The sequence below is a fragment of the Lactuca virosa genome, chromosome 6 (genome assembly GCF_052849685.1).
Source record: "Lactuca virosa cultivar CGN04683 chromosome 6, Lactuca_virosa_CGN04683_v6, whole genome shotgun sequence".
Classification (NCBI taxonomy): Eukaryota; Viridiplantae; Streptophyta; class Magnoliopsida; order Asterales; family Asteraceae; genus Lactuca; species Lactuca virosa.
Window position 1 is genome coordinate 258,693,647 of NC_136431.1, and position 16,156 is coordinate 258,709,802.

Consider the following 16,156-nt stretch of genomic DNA (forward strand, 5'->3'; position numbering starts at 1 on the left):
ATCATATTTTATCTATACTAATTGAAGATACATCCATCCAAGAGTGCCTTATTTTTTTGCATCTCTATAAATTTAGAAAATAATATAACAGAGATGATCGGTATAACTTTTACCCCAAGTACATTGAACCCCGTTATTGTATTTTAAAATGTTGATACCAAAATAATTTCCACCCTGAATTTTGTACAAGTCTTTTTATAGACTCGATAATGTAGCGACAAATCGAAACTTTTTGTCCACCAAAAAGACAGGATATGGACTTGATTTTGACATTTCGTCCATGGAAAACATGAAAGTCTTCTGTCATTACTATAAAAAATAACTCTAAAAATTAAAATCATAATAATCATAAACTTAATCAATTTTTATGATCAAATTAGAAAAAATTGAGCAAATTACTGATGAAGCCTAAATTTTTTTATGTGAATCTGATGATCAAATTAGAAAAAATTGAGCAAATTACTGATGAAGCCTAAAAAATAAATTAGCCACTGTAAAACAAATGGATGGTAACCTATCGAAATGAGTTTGTATCATAACATATTTGCACGACCTAACAAAACCCAAGGAAGGAACAAAAAAAAAAAAAAAGTTTCTTTGATGTTTCTTATTCTCCATAAAAAAAATCCTAAATTAAGTTGCTGAAACCTTGAAGAAATAGTCTTGTCTGTGACTACGTACTCTTTTCAGCAGCCAAAATTATACTTGAACTTTGATCCAATCAAGCAAAGCAAAACAACCAAAACTGTACATTGAGACCCTGACTGATCCAAATATGTTGTTGTTATATTTACAGTTTGATGACTCATCCATCCATCCATCACCCACTGCCGCCAGCAACCTCCGCCGCACGCTGCCTCATCATCTCCATAACCGCCGCCCTCCTCCTACTGTCCGCCTGTTGATTCAGCCTTCTCAAATGTTCCCTTAAGTCTCTGTACATTAACAACATTCATCATGATAAATGCAACTTAAGCATATATAGTCATAGTCATAGTCATAGTCTTGTTTTTATGGTATGGTTTAAAAGCACATCACATAATACCTGCAACGGGGGACATTGCATGGAGTGTCTTTACAAGCTCTGGCATGAAGCTGAAGAAGATGCCACATTTTCTTGCAAAGAAGACAACCACCAGATGCACGTACTTTGCAATGCATTCCATGTCTGAAAAGCCCCTTCACCTTCCTACAATTTGGATACTGACATAACTGTGCCCGACATTGAGCCGCATGCACCAAAAGATCAAGCATTTTCCGAAGCTACACAACCAACAAATCATTTCTACTTTCATTCTTCTTTTCTTTTATTATTATATTTAATATTTATATAATAAATATGTATTATAAATTACCTGGACAACCCGTAGTTGTCGGGCTTCTTTATTTTGTGCATCACGTTCAGCAATGGAAGGATGATGTGTCAACTTATGAGGATGATCGATTCCTCTATCTTTTCTATAACACGCATTACACAAATCATAATCCGGGCAGATCTCACACCTCCAACCCTGCCCGGTTTCTATATCCAACCGACATGCAACACATGTGATCACAAAAGCAGGAGCTGTTGGATTGTGGAGATGATACAATGCCATCATTGAAGAATGTTTAGCACGTCTTAACGTGTCATATTGATAATGGTTTCCTTGGCATAGACTCAGAAACGCTTGTCTCGTATCAAAAAATTCACTCTCAAGAATCTCATCTTTATCCTTTGTATCTGTAGCCACATCCTTAATCTCAACCTGTGTATAAATCACCCAAATTTTTTGTAAAACGTTACAAGTTTTATTTTAAGGAAAAAAAAAAAAAAAACTTACAGGATAAAGTGGATGTTTGACCCTTTGGTTAATAGGATGTTTTTCTCTCTCTTCAATATTTTGTTCAATCTCATAACAACTGCAACAAACAAACAAACATGCGGGGCCCGTTTTGTTATACAGAACAGAACAGGTTGTACTGTAGAATATTAGATTATTATTACCTGTTGCAAAGCTGGAAATTTTTGCAATTGTTGCAAACCCAACGTGTTCCAGAGACCATAAGGAGACAGCAATGAGTGCATGCATGCTGTAAGTGAACCATTATGAAATCTTCCTTCATTGGGGATATGGTTTCACCAAGCTGTAAAAAAGTTAAATCACAAATCATGTTTAAGAAAATAATAGGAATAACAATATGGTGTATTTAAAATTACCCTATGCATGAGAAGGAGATCTTTTGAAGCGTTTCCAGAAAGATCCATTTGACCGGAAGCTTTCAAAGCTCTTTTTGTTATAGTTCTTTTCATTGCACCTTTTTTATTTAATTTCCTTCCTTCTTCTTCTTGTCTAAGCTGGTAAATAATATCTTCAGCAGCTCCAGGCCAATAATCACCATCAAAATAAGGCAAACGAGCTGCAGTAACTTTAGCTTTACATTCACCAGAAGACACAAAAAAATGATCATATAAATTCGTAAGATCCACCACAATATTCTCCTTTGTAGCCTTTCTCAACATCGACAAATACCTAAAATAACCAACCAAAACAAAAAACAATTCATGTCAATAAATATAAAATTAATTCAATTCAAGTCATGATAATTAATTTTACTTACCATTCCCTTAGTTTATCGGATTTTGGTGTTTTTTGGATTTCTGGATGACAATATAAGATATAATCTTCACCCTTTAATGGAGGACATGCCCAAATGTAGCAACTTGTGAAACCACGTAATTTGCAGTATTCTAAATAACCGATTAAAATTTCATGATATACAAATGTACGTAAGGCTTCCCCTGTTACTGTTCTTATTTCGGGTCTAAAGTATTTGACTGAATCCAAATAAGACAGATAAACACGTCGATGATTTGGTTGTTCACATTCTGCTCCAAATTCTTGTACATACATCCCAAATAAACACACTTCTACCCCTTCGATTTTTTGAAATAATAATACCACCTACAACAACATATATATATATATATATATATATATATATATATATATATATATATATATATATATAACACATTTAGTAATTGAGTAATTGCTCAACTTTAATGATATATAAATAATATGTATAGCAAATACCTTAGATTTATATGCGAATTCCGAAGGGTAATTTTCCTCTTGAAAGATCTCAAGAAACCTTGGTTTCACTTCTAATTTTTTGTCGACAGATGAAACAACTCTCACAACAAGTGATTCTGCTCCAGGAACCTAATAATACCAACAAAATTCATATTTATTTAAAAAAATAATAATAATAACTAAAACCATATAATCACAATCAGCTACCTCATCATAACTTTTCCCATGAAACCTGGCCCTATCTAGTCTTTCCTGCTTCAATCTCTTAAACAATCGGTTCTCAATATGATCACTAAGAATAGTTCTTGGCAAATCTTTTGCTCCAAGAAGTGCACTTTGAGGTAGTGGGACCCGCTCCCCATTCTCAACTTCTTCCATATAACAATTTGGACACGTGTATTCCGCTTGTCCCCCATCATTTCTTCTTCCATTAAATAAAGCACATATTTGATGTTGCCACGCTTCACATTTGTCACATTGAACCCACTGTAACATAGCATCATGTAAATTTTTATACCCATTATTTAAATTTTTTATAACTCAATAAAAATATATATATAGTGTAGCATACCGGTTCTTCAGTCTCCTCATCATTCTTCTTTTTTTCTAACCTTGCTTTCAAGATATTAGTTCCATCAACACTTACAGTGTCCCCACGTGCTTCATTATAACAGGGTATACAAAAATAGTGACGTGTATCACCACTTCCAATTGTGTAAAACATTGCGTTTCTTTTTATGCGGGCCCCACATGGTGAACAATATATAGGAGGTGGTTCAAAATTTAGCTTTTCAACCGCACATAACTGACATGAATTTTCATTCATTGATAGCTCCATTGCTTGATTCTTTTCTACCTTCGCTTTACTCTATACAACAAATAACAAATATTAGAAAAAAAAAAGGGTAAGTTGCAGGAATTACTTCATATTTTTTTACCCATAATTTGATTGATATAAAAAGCTGACCTGGCCAACCCACTGCCTGAGACCGGTTATATGCTCCCGAACCTGCTCTGGTGTAAACAATTCCGTCATCGATACCCCTTTTATTTTTGGCTTCCCGGATTTCGTTCCAGGGGCGATTTCATCATTTTCTTGTTTGGCCGGGCCCGCATCATTTAACATAACAGAAGCAACATCGGTAGTGATCTTAAGACTTTCTTGAACAGAAGTTACAGGAACTTCCATTTTCACCACGGTAACCTCTTGAGGTGGGACCCGCTTTACGTCCTGTAAAACTTCAGATGTACTGGTAGTGATGGGAGTGGGACCCGATGATGTTACCTGGTTTTCGGTTTGTCCAGCTGGCGACTGACATGGCTGTTGCTCAATCTTCATCCGTTTCATGGACGGATGTAAATCTTCTGAAGTTTGAACAACAGATGAATTCATGTTTTTACTATTTTGCCCCTGTACGCCCTTCTGTTGTACAAAGAGCTTCACAGGGACACAAACAGGACATGTTTCATCCCTACACTTTCTATGATGATGGAGTAATCGTTTTGTCCTATGACAACGAGGATATGTACATTGATTTACATCCATACATGTTGAAATATGATTCAACAGCTTTTGAGCAGTAAGGCAATTCGATTCCGGGCAACTTCCGGGCGGATGAGGGCATTTTCGGGCATGCATCAAGAACAACAACCACCTTTTTTGATTCTTGAATTGTAATTCACGGTCTAAATTACCAGATCTAGATACAGGTGTAGTATCTGGAGGGTCTATTGGTCTTTTCACCTCATTTGACAGAACACCTTGAGATCTTGACTGCCATTGACCTGCCTCTTGTTGACCTCCAAAGTTAGGCTGTTGTTGCTGCCCGGAAGTTTCGGGCAGTGGTAAACGTGTATCTTGAGAGATAGATGACTGGAATTGTTCATAGACTTGTGGTGGCTGTAATGATTCCGTTCCAGGCTCGGACTTTATTCGATTTCCCATATCGGAGATTACTTGATTCTGATTCTGATTCTGCCCATATTGGAATCGCTGATTCTGTTGTTTTTGTTGTCTTTGAGGTTGAATAACTTGTTGCTGAAAGTGAAGAGGCTGTTGTGAATGCATGGTGTTCCTGAAGTCCATCTCTTCAGATTGATTCATGTTTGCAGGCTGATGGTCGGTTGACTGGTTGACCACCAAGGGCGAATTTGTCTTTTGTAACGCTGATAAATTTACCGTGTTCGTGTTCGTGTTCGTGTTCGTGTTCATGTTCATCATTGATGAAGCTGACGTGGCGGGGACATAAAAATTACCTGATCCATCATTCACCATCTGTCCTTGATGTTGATCAAAGTATTGAGGAACTGGAACTGGTTTAGGGGCGTTTCCGTAATCTGTCAAAAACCCTTCGGATGTTCCCAAACTGTTGACCATCTGTTGACTTTTACCCATCATCCCTAGATTGTTACTGTTTAATGACCCGTTTTGAAACCCGTAGGTTTTTTGATTCAATGTAGACCTGATTCCCCCTCCCATATGACTCCCTAAACTATGCAAGATCCGACTGTTTTGACCACCAACTTGTTGCTTTTGTTGCTGTGGTTGACTCACCATTGTTGAGTCAACATTTGAAAGCATAGAAACATTATTTGTGGTATTATTAGTATTATTAAATCCAGGAGTAGGCATCATTTGGCTGTTCATGGAAAAGCTTCCTGGATTTACAGCTGATGATGACACCATGACATCAGTAGATGATGGAATCATATTCCCACTTTGAGGGACACCAGGAGTTGGAATCATTGTTCCCATTCCAGAAGCATTATTTTGTTGCTGATATCGTTGTGTGGGGCGTCTTATCAGGTTATGTAAACGAGTCTCCAATGTATCTAAACTCATATATTCCTCCTAAAACAACAACATATATATACATATAAATTATAAAGTCTGTATGTGTATCATAAATCATATGTTACAAGAAGAAGAAAAAAGAAAACCTTTGTTGTAGCAGTTTTGAATAAGCCTTCCTCCAATCGTCTAACAATATCAAGAACATTCTTTGGAGCTATCTCCCGAGTTTGTTGCCTTTGCATTAGGAACTCATAGCTAGAGAAAAAAAAAGATTAATGTTTTTCATCAGGATTTAATTTATAACTAACTAAACAATGTTGAAAAAGAAGAGCAGAGCTTACATTCTATCTTGTATGAATCTTCGAGCTTTATCAAAACCAGGTTCCATGATTAGTGAAGCATGGGAACCTTCAGAGTTCTGAATCATATTCTGTTGGTGTGGTATTGCAGGCAATGAAGTTCCAGCTTGATTGGAAACTTGCCTTGAGAATTGTCCTGCCATTTGAGTCTGTAAATTCATTTTTATCCTGTCCCCTTTTTGCTAAAATATGTTTCATAACAAAATGTGACAACTCCAGAGGTTGGAGAAGTGAGGCCTGATCATATACGCCTCAATCTGTATCAAGATTCAGCTTCAATTTTGCCTAGTAAAACCAGAACATATCACATTGTATCAGAATTGTAAGAACGACCCTATCAATTTGGCAATAGTAAGTCTAATATAGATGATAAAAATGAGTTCTTTTGGGGGATCTATCAATAAGTTGTAATCAGTCAACATTTTGGATTCACATTTGATTCTGCAAGATATGAAACCTACCCAACAAGTATCCCAACTATTTCCACCCAGGCACCCACATCAAATCCATAACGCTAATAGAAAAACATAATTTGCAATTCAATTGCCAAGAAAACGTAAAAGAATTAATACATTAAAACCGCAATTTCGATTCCCATTTACGAGAAATTTCAAATTTTCAAGCCCCAAAACCCCAAACTCGATGTGTATCAACATCGACTGTCTTTTTCCTTAAAATTGAATAATTCAAAAGCTAAAGAAGCTACGGCAATCATCCATGGCATAACAACATGGATTAAAGCATCGTTCTTTGCAACAATCAATTCCGATTGTTGCAAAACCGCAATTAAATCAAGAACCCTAAATTGATTAAAATTAAGCAATGATTAAGCGAAGGCTAACGATAGATCGCAGTGCACATACCTTGATTTGGTCAGGATTTGTGCACCACGTCGATAAGCAAGAAGAGACGTATTTCGACCCGACGCGACTTAAGAAGTGAGAGAGAAAAAGGGTTGAATTTTGTACGGCATAGTAATAAAAATACCTTTGTCTATGTATATTTACACAAAATATATCAACGGATTTAAATGAAAATTAAGTTTATTTACTTTCTGTTCTATAAGATAGTGTTTGATATACAACATTAAACTAGATCACTATTGTATATATATAGTAAGACTATAGTTCAAATAAAGTGAGTTTTCCGAAAACATTTGGTAAAACTAAGACACAACAAAACATGACATTAAAATTACCGTATCGCCTTTAATACACAATGAGACAAACTTTGGGGAACGGGTCTCACGCCATAATATGACATCAAAATTGCCACATGCCCGCAATTTGGATATCTTTTGGCCAACGACGATAGGATTACAGTTGTTTAGGATGAAACAACTGACATCCATAAGTGAACTCGTACTATTACACTGTATTACAAATGGACGACAGAAAACACATATTTTTTGTGTATATTCAACTGATTTGTATTAGAAGGTTTACATTAAACATATCGACCATCATAAACCATATAAGGTTCAAAACTTGATAAATGATTAAGAAACATGAATGCATAGATGTAGTTCATCAAAACTGGTTAAAGTATAGTACATAGTTGACCCCCCCCCCCCCCCCCCCTTAAGATATCGTAGATCTTTTAGGTAAAAAGATTTATATAGACAAGAAGGTGCATGATATTTGTACTCGATCATATTCGATCCTTTACGTAAGTATACACACAAAGGAAATTTTTTGTCTCAAGTAACCGTTAGTTCTCCTATGCATTTTTCTGTTACGAGTTCATATATGTAAAACAACCTTAGTAATAAACAGAATGTTGAGGCTCGTGTTGAACATGATTCCCTTAAACAGATTCATCACATGTTCCCAAGGTACAACATCTGAAGCAGTGTGTACTGCATGAAGGAGTCTCAAGGTGCTAACCTTCATAAGAAGGAGTCTCAAGGTGCTAACCTTCGATTTTATTTTGAGGACGAAATCTTTTTAAAGGGTAGACAATTGTAATATACTAAAATTTAAGACTAGGTTCTTAAATTTATAAAGTAATAAATGAAAGATGATTTGTATATAATTAAATCATCAAGGAATAATCATATCATTACTTGATAAGAAGTTTAGAAAGTTAGAAGTGAAAATAATAACATTTTAAAAGTTAAAGGGGCAAAAATGTCAAGTTTGCAAAGTGAGTTTGACAAAAGGGTTAACTCAATTAATATATATGACCACCAAAATTATATAATTGATGAATGAGGACTTGTTATGTCAACCTTTTAGGCAAATGTGAAAATAAGTGAAGTAATGGTAAATTTGACAAAAGATATGAACTAGAGGTGTTCAAAACCGAATATCCGAAAATTCGGATATCTAAAAATTCGGATAGTGGATTATCGATATCTGAATCCGTATCCGAAATTCGGATATCTGAATTTTCGGATATCGATAACGGATATCCGAAATTCTTAGTTTTTTTGTTATTACCAAATATCGATCAACTTAAAACAACATATTTTAACATATATTGTTAATCATGCAAATCAACTCAACAATTACAAACCACTTGAAATTCAAAACAAACAAAACATTCATCCATCAAGTATTAAACGTTAAAACGTTTGTAACCACAATCAGATCCATTGCTCAAGTAGATCTAAAAAAGGTAAAAAAAAATTATTTGTTTATGTCCAAATAAATAAGACATAACCACATTTAAAAATCTAAATAAACTATAATTTTAGTTTTAATAGTAGGTCATCAATTCATCATATTGACAACTTTTGAAAGTAATCCAATATGTTATGTTATATTTTTTAATATGGAAAAATAAGGTGTATTTACATTTTTCTTGAAGATAGAGCTATGTTTCTTTGTTTCAAGTTGTTAATATTATTAGGTGTTAGTCTCGTGTAGTATACATGTTGATTAAAAAAAGATTAAATATGGATTTTGCTTCAAACCACACTTATCATTTCTATGTTACTGCAAGGAATGGATTCATAATCTACTCTATTGTAACGCCCGCAGATTCGGGCTAGTCAATTTAAGGACAATGAGCGTCAAAAATGACTTTTTGATGGAAGATTATTTATAAGGAGTAATCTTAACTAAGTTGTAGTATATGTTACAAGGATTCCGTACATATAAAGAACGCTGAAATCCGAGTTATAACGAAGAAGTTATGACCTGTCGAAGTTTCGCGACAGAACCGACACGACACAGCGCGACGTAAATAGTGAATTTGCGATAGAGCGATATTTGGCCTTAGAGATCTAAACGAAAGTCGTAGAATACGCAAAACCGAGAGCGTGCATAAAAGAACGCCCAAATCTGACTTCGTATGAGGAAGTTATGATTTTTCGAAGTTTCGACTTAGCAGTATGCAGTCCGAAATTTGAATATTAGATCGAGCGATTTTTAGCCGACACAACCTAAACGAGAATCGAAGATCTCGTTAATAGTAGCGTAAAGATAAAAAGACAGACGAAAACGGACGTCGGATGAAGAAGTTATGAAATTTTAACGGACTTTTCCTGTCCCGGCCCGTTAAATATATAATATAATATAATATTAAAAATAAAGTCAAAAATTTAGCCGACGGAGTCTAAATGAAAGTTGTAGATCATAATCTCACCTACGCGCGGATATAAAGAACGTCAAAAACGGAGCTCGTATGCGAAAGATATGGATTTTTGAAGTTCGGAGCACAAACTTCGAGAATTTGACTGCATTCACGACGTGGACACAGTGTTCACGATGTGAACTCAGTGAACGACGCGTTTCGAGCCTAGAAGACACACGAAAATCCTAGGGGATGACCAGGATCAAAGTCACGACGTGAACATACATGATTCACGACGTGAGAGTCGATTTTTCAGCCTATAAATAGAAATCGAGCCCTCCGGGTTTATGTTACCAATTCTCATTTCTCTTTCACTTTAAACACTCTTTTAGCCTACTTTTAACCCCCCTAAGTCCCGATACCATCCCCGACACCTGAAGCAAGTCCCGAAGCCTCGAAGATCCCGAGAAAAAGAGTTTTCGAGCCGAAACTTTGCCCGCGTGAAGCCCGGTTTTTGAAGATATCCTGGTTTCATCGAAGAATATTACTTTATAGAGTCGTACTGCTGTCCGATCATCGTCTTATCATGTGAGTGCATAGTCCCTTTCATGAACATGATTTTAATACAAGTATTGTTTGAATGTATTAAATATATGTTTTGTGTGAGTTATTTGATGATGTCTGAATTAAGTGTTAAAGAACATACCTGATTGTTTATGATAACTTAGGTTAAAGAGTAAACCTAAGGTTTGTTATAATGTTTATGGGGTAGTATCTATTTATGAGTACGAGTGAGATATATACGGAGAATAGAACTTTAAAATATGTCATTGATCCCGAAGCATGGATTAGACATAGTTATTCGTCCCTAATCCGAGAGTATGGATTGGACTTAGTTAATTGTCATTAATCCGAGAGTATGGATTAAGACTTAGTCAGTTGTCATTAATCCGAGAGTACGGATTAATACATAGTCAGTTGTCCTTAGTCCGGGAGTATGGACAGGACATAGAATTTGTCATTAATCCGGAAGTATGGATTAAGACATAGTCAGTTGTCCTTAGTCCGGGAGTATGGACAGGACATAGAATCTGTCATTAGTCCGGGAGTATGGATTTAGACATAGACCAATTGTCCCTTATCCGGGAGTATGGAATGGGCACAATCATGGACTAGAGTATATGGATTAGATCCGGGAGTAAGAGTTAAAATTTAAGGTTCAAGGGTATGGATAGTCTAGTTGAGAGGATTGACGGGGTGGGGGTAAGAGTTGGTTATATATATAGAGAGAAAATTTTATATTGTGTGAATTCTAAATTATATATATGTTATAACATTGTGAGATTGAAATCCCTATGTACTCACCAGATTTTCCCAACCTGACCCACTCAATATTTTTGTATCACAGGTATCGATACAAAGACACATTACACTGAGAGATTAAAGAGACGTATATCATTAGTGTAGATGAATGTAAGTTCGGTTTATGTTTATGTGTTTGTATTGACCAAGACATCCTAAATGTTTTGAAACGAAAAAAATGCATCTCTTCGGAGATGCTATGATAAAGTATTTATCATGTTTTCTGGGAACAAATTCCGCAACACTTTTAATCAAAGGATTACTCTGATTTTATTTTTAAAAAAACATAAACTAAATCGGTCTTTTCTGGCCGTGAATTTTGGGATGTCACATCTATGAATATTAATAATACAAATAAAAGATTTATATAAGTAGATACTAATTAACTATAGTATGAAATAAAAAAAATGGATGAGCTACATATCTTACAACGGAGGATGTATGCATAATACTATATATGTCCCATATTTATTGTTTACTTTTGATTTTTGAAGTCTTTATTCTTTAACTTTGACCTTAAATATTTTTGTTTTAGATATATAATACTTGATGCAAAATGTATGAATGAATTGTGTTTTAAATGTCTATTCAATGTTAAAAGTTTTATCAAGTAATACATAACACAAATAAAAATATTTAAGGTCAAAGTTCATAAAGTAAAATAACATAGACTATAAAAATCATAATAATTAATCAATTTACAAACAATAATAAATCTCAACACACATATTTTAAAGATTATTATATAAACATTAAAAATAATAAAAAGATTATTTTTAAAGAGGAATATTCAATTAATTATAAAAAGACATACATAAATATATATTTCAAAACCAATGACAAACAATAAATAAGTTTTATAAATATTATCCTTAAACTCTATTATTATGTAATCATGATAATACAAATATTTTATTAGAATGAAACACGTTATTGTTATCGATACTAGTATATAAAAAAAAAGTGGTTGTAGCCTCGAAAGAAAAGAAAATGGTTTTAATAAATTGCAAATAATTATAAATCAAATATTCATCACATTAAAAAAAATGACATTTAGTTATTAATTTTTGTTTTGCACCACATATTAGTTTGAATGGAAAAAAAAATGATTTTGAATAAGTAATTAGTTTGAATAGAAAAAAAATGATTTTCAATAAGTAATTATTAAGAGTGTTTATTGGATGTCAATTTAACAACATCCATTTTTTCATATTTATACAAACAACTTCAACGACCATTATAGTAATAAATATTTATTTATAAATTTGTCAAATTTACAACTTAACAGTCTTCTCTGTGACTGCACGATATCTGTTTCTCGCCTCCGAGTCGACTTCTCCACCAGAAATCGGAGGTAAGTGGTAATCCGTTTACAACTGAGTCGACTATTGGCTCACGATTTTTGTTTCTCACCTCCGATTTCTGTGTAACATTGTTTGTTGTTGTGTATTTCATGGTTTGTTGTTGTGTATTTTATGGTTTGTTGTTGTATTCTATATCTCAAGTTGAAATTTGTTCACTGTATTTCATGATATACTCATGTTTCTTTTGATTGGTTGCAAATCTGAATTTGTTCAATGCTCACTATAATTTTGATTATGACTTATGAGGCTCTCTTGGTTGATTGTTTGAATGATGATTAGGTTTTATAGTGGTTGTTTACAGATTGTAGTTGTGTACATATTGTAGTTGTGTATATGTTTTATAGTGGTAGCCGGGGGACCGGGGGACCGGGGACGATGGAGTTAGCCGGGGGCGGGACCGGGGGCTATGTAAACGGGGGATCCGGGGGCGGGACCGGGGACGGGGGCAGGAACTGATTTCGGGGGCGGGGGCGGGGGCAGCTATTTCCGCTCCCGTTTGCCCCCGTTGACATCCCTATTATCAATGCACGAAACATAGATACAATGCGAATAAACATTTAAACTATATTAGTTATAGTTATGGATTATACAAACAGTCATTTAAATTCAGAGGATTCATTTTATTCTACACTTAATCGTTAGTATAGCATTTTATGAGTGAGCATCTTCGCGTACTTACCTAATTACTAACAAAAGTCCTGAGATTATAACCAGAGTCTCCTGGAGGGAGAACGTGACTTTGTGTATAGATCTATACGGGACTGACAATCCCGCACCGCAACTGTTAGCTGCAATTAGGCTGGCAGGCCTGGGTGATAAAGTCATTTCGATTCCGACACCTGAAGAACGTCGTTCAGGCAATTCAATGGTCAAGTATGGTTATAACAACTCATAAATTTGGTACTAAATAATATGATTAATGTAGGAATGGTAAACAAATTCAATTAGTTTTATTTTAAATTAATAGAACTACTATACACACTGGAGGATTCCAGGGTTTTCATACAAGGACATACTATACATACTGGTGGTAGTCAGGGTTTTCATACAGAACACATTATACATTACTGGTGATAGTCAGGGATTTCATACCATAGTTTTCATACAAAACAATACTATACAATTCCATTGGTGGTATCCAGGCATATAAACTAACACTTTCATATACTACTACAAGAACATAGTAACGAACATACATTTTGGTCTTAGGGTTTAAGACTACCTTTCATTACTAAAGAAAATATTGGATTTTCTTGAGAACATGCAAACATTTTACAGATTTACAGACAGGTTTTCGTTACAAAAACATACTTATGAACTCACCAGCTTTAATGCTGATACTCTTTCAAAACCGCTTGTATTCTCAGGAAATCAGTAGACAGGTACTCCTGCCGACTTTTGAGAAGACGGAGCTTTTAGAGTCGCGTCTTTTATACTTTTGTTATACTTTTGCTGTATACAAATTATGTATCGAACAAATGTAAATATTCTACTTATTCAATGTAATGGTTGTGTTTACTTTGATTACTATGATGCAATTGTTGTGATATTGTACATGACGTCCTCCACCCCCGAACGTTTCCGCCGTTCCGGTTTGGGGGTGTGACAGATTGGTATCAGAGCATTGTTTGTAGTGAACTAAGTATATCAAACCTTACATGATATACAACTATAAACGCTAAAGGGGCCGAAGCGCTCTAAACTAAAAGTATACTTTTAAAATCTAAGTATTTTATAAAAAGTATACAAGTATCCATACATACCAGAAACAGTATCACAAGAAGAACAAAACAAAAGTATGTAGATGTTGGACACTGCAGTCAAACCTGGGCAGTTGTCACACCCCCAAACCAAGGATGGCGGAAACGTACGGAGGTGGAGGACTTCATGTATCGTATCACAACAACGAGTATAATAGTGCTCAAAGTAAATACAACCATCATAAATATAATTGAAAAGGTTACACCATAGTATATGTTTACATGTTTCAAAATCAATTACATTATGATGACAAAATGAAGTGTTTGACGATTTAATGTCCCATCCTCAAGATGTTGTTGATTTCCTGAGAATACAAGTAGTTTTGAAAAAGTGTCAACAATTAATTTGGTGAGTTCATAAGAGTTTTATTTGAGAAAGAAGCCGTTTTCCTTGTAAAAGCGATAGAGTATGATTCCAGAAAATCCAATATTTTCTTTATTAAGTGTGAAATGAAAGCTCCTATGTTATGCAATAATGTACCCTAGAGAGACCCGTAGATTCCTTCTATAATCACCCAGTGTATATAAGTTATATAAAATTTAAGTTAAATAAACCATCGAATATAATGGGTCCGCCCTAGGTCCACAACCAAACAAGGAACAGGAAGTAAGGCGGGCCCACCAATTCTAAGTCGACTGTGACAAAATTCATATATAACTCTAACATGTACACTTAGCAATTATAGCTGAAGTCTAACAATTCTAGATGAAACGTAGTTTTAATAGGAATGTGTTTCCAAAGAAAATCCAATATTTTCCTTATAAAAGTCATGTAGTCCTAAATCCCAAGACCGAGAGTATGAGTGTGTTTTATACTTATAACGTGTTTGTAGTTTTAAATAGATAAAACCCCTTTTCAAAGTAGAATTTTCCATGTAAACTTGAAAGATTGTTAACTCCCTATGTGAGTCGTTATAACCATACTATAACGAGAAATAACATGCAACAACGTTTTTCAGACATCAAGATCCTATGACTCTTGTCACCCGCAGACCTGCCGGTCCGGCTGTAGCTAGCAGCGAGGTGTGGGGTGTCAATCCCAATATAGATCTATACATAATTATCACGCTCTCCCTACAAGAGACTCTGGTTATAACTTACAGGAATTTGAACCCGTACTCTAAGAGTACAATGAAGACGTGTCTCACAATTTACGTTAACTAGTTTACATATAGTTTGAGTATTAAACCCCTTCCGTGGTGGAAGTGAAATCACCTTTTATGAAAATATATTAGTGATATGAATCCATAAACTATTACTATTAAGTAGTATATGAAAAACCCATTTGTTTTGAGAGTAAAACATTTTCCATGTAGTATGTTTTTATCGAAAATTCATAAACTCTACTTAATGTAGTTTATTATATGTGTTCGAAATGAATGGAGGAAAAACCTTAACATGAATGACTAATTTCTTTTTATGATGGTAAACTAACAAGAATGCATCCAAACATTTAGAAACTTATTGTTATGCACTTTGCTCAACATACTACAAAGTGTTGTTAATATGGTAAGCTATGTAACTAGTTTTTATCCTTTCTGCATTGTTTTAAAAATATCATAGACAAATCATACGAAGTCAAAAACTGAATCCGTAAACTCTGAGAGTTCATAAAATATGTCTAGTTTATTCATAATTTTTATTATGATTTTTAGAAGTCTTTAACTTGTGTGAAAATGTTCATATTCACAGACTGGTCCGAATTCGTTTATGAAATGATAGGCAGTTTTGTAAAAATCACCATAAATTGTAGAAAAATCGTATGGAGATATGCAAGTAGTCATTTTAAAGGTATGAACCTGAACTATTTGCATATTAAACCGTTTTGAAAGATATTAAGTCTAAGTTGGTTAAAACAGTCCGTGAATAGGACTCAACTTTTATGATGAAAGCTGTTGTTTGAATTTAGTTAAGTTTTTAG

General features: G+C 34.5%; 1 protein-coding gene across 1 annotated transcript; it reads right to left on the bottom strand.

Moving 5' to 3' along the window:
* Positions 1–463: 463 nt before the first annotated feature.
* On the bottom strand, positions 464–7,198 carry LOC145119519 (histone acetyltransferase HAC1-like). Its single transcript, XM_079055185.1, has 14 exons — positions 7,094–7,198; positions 6,213–6,515; positions 6,018–6,126; positions 4,045–5,928; positions 3,649–3,945; positions 3,285–3,563; positions 3,078–3,206; positions 2,602–2,945; positions 2,201–2,513; positions 1,988–2,127; positions 1,824–1,902; positions 1,356–1,748; positions 1,046–1,263; positions 464–935 (listed from the first exon to the last, which is right to left on the bottom strand). Exons 2-14 carry the CDS (start codon positions 6,389–6,391, stop codon positions 821–823), a joined length of 4,479 nt encoding a protein of 1,492 aa, XP_078911311.1. The 5' UTR covers positions 6,392–6,515; positions 7,094–7,198; the 3' UTR covers positions 464–820.
* Positions 7,199–16,156: the final 8,958 nt, after the last annotated feature.

Coding starts and splice junctions, on each gene's coding strand:
- LOC145119519 (XM_079055185.1), bottom strand. CDS start 6,391: ATGAATTTACAGACTCAAATGGCAGGACAATTCTCAAGGCAAGTTTCC. Junction 6,127..6,212: donor AGATTCATACAAGATAGAAT/GTAAGCTCTGCT, acceptor TTTTTTCTCTAG/CTATGAGTTCCTAATGCAAA. Junction 936..1,045: donor TGCAATGTCCCCCGTTGCAG/GTATTATGTGAT, acceptor GTTAATGTACAG/AGACTTAAGGGAACATTTGA.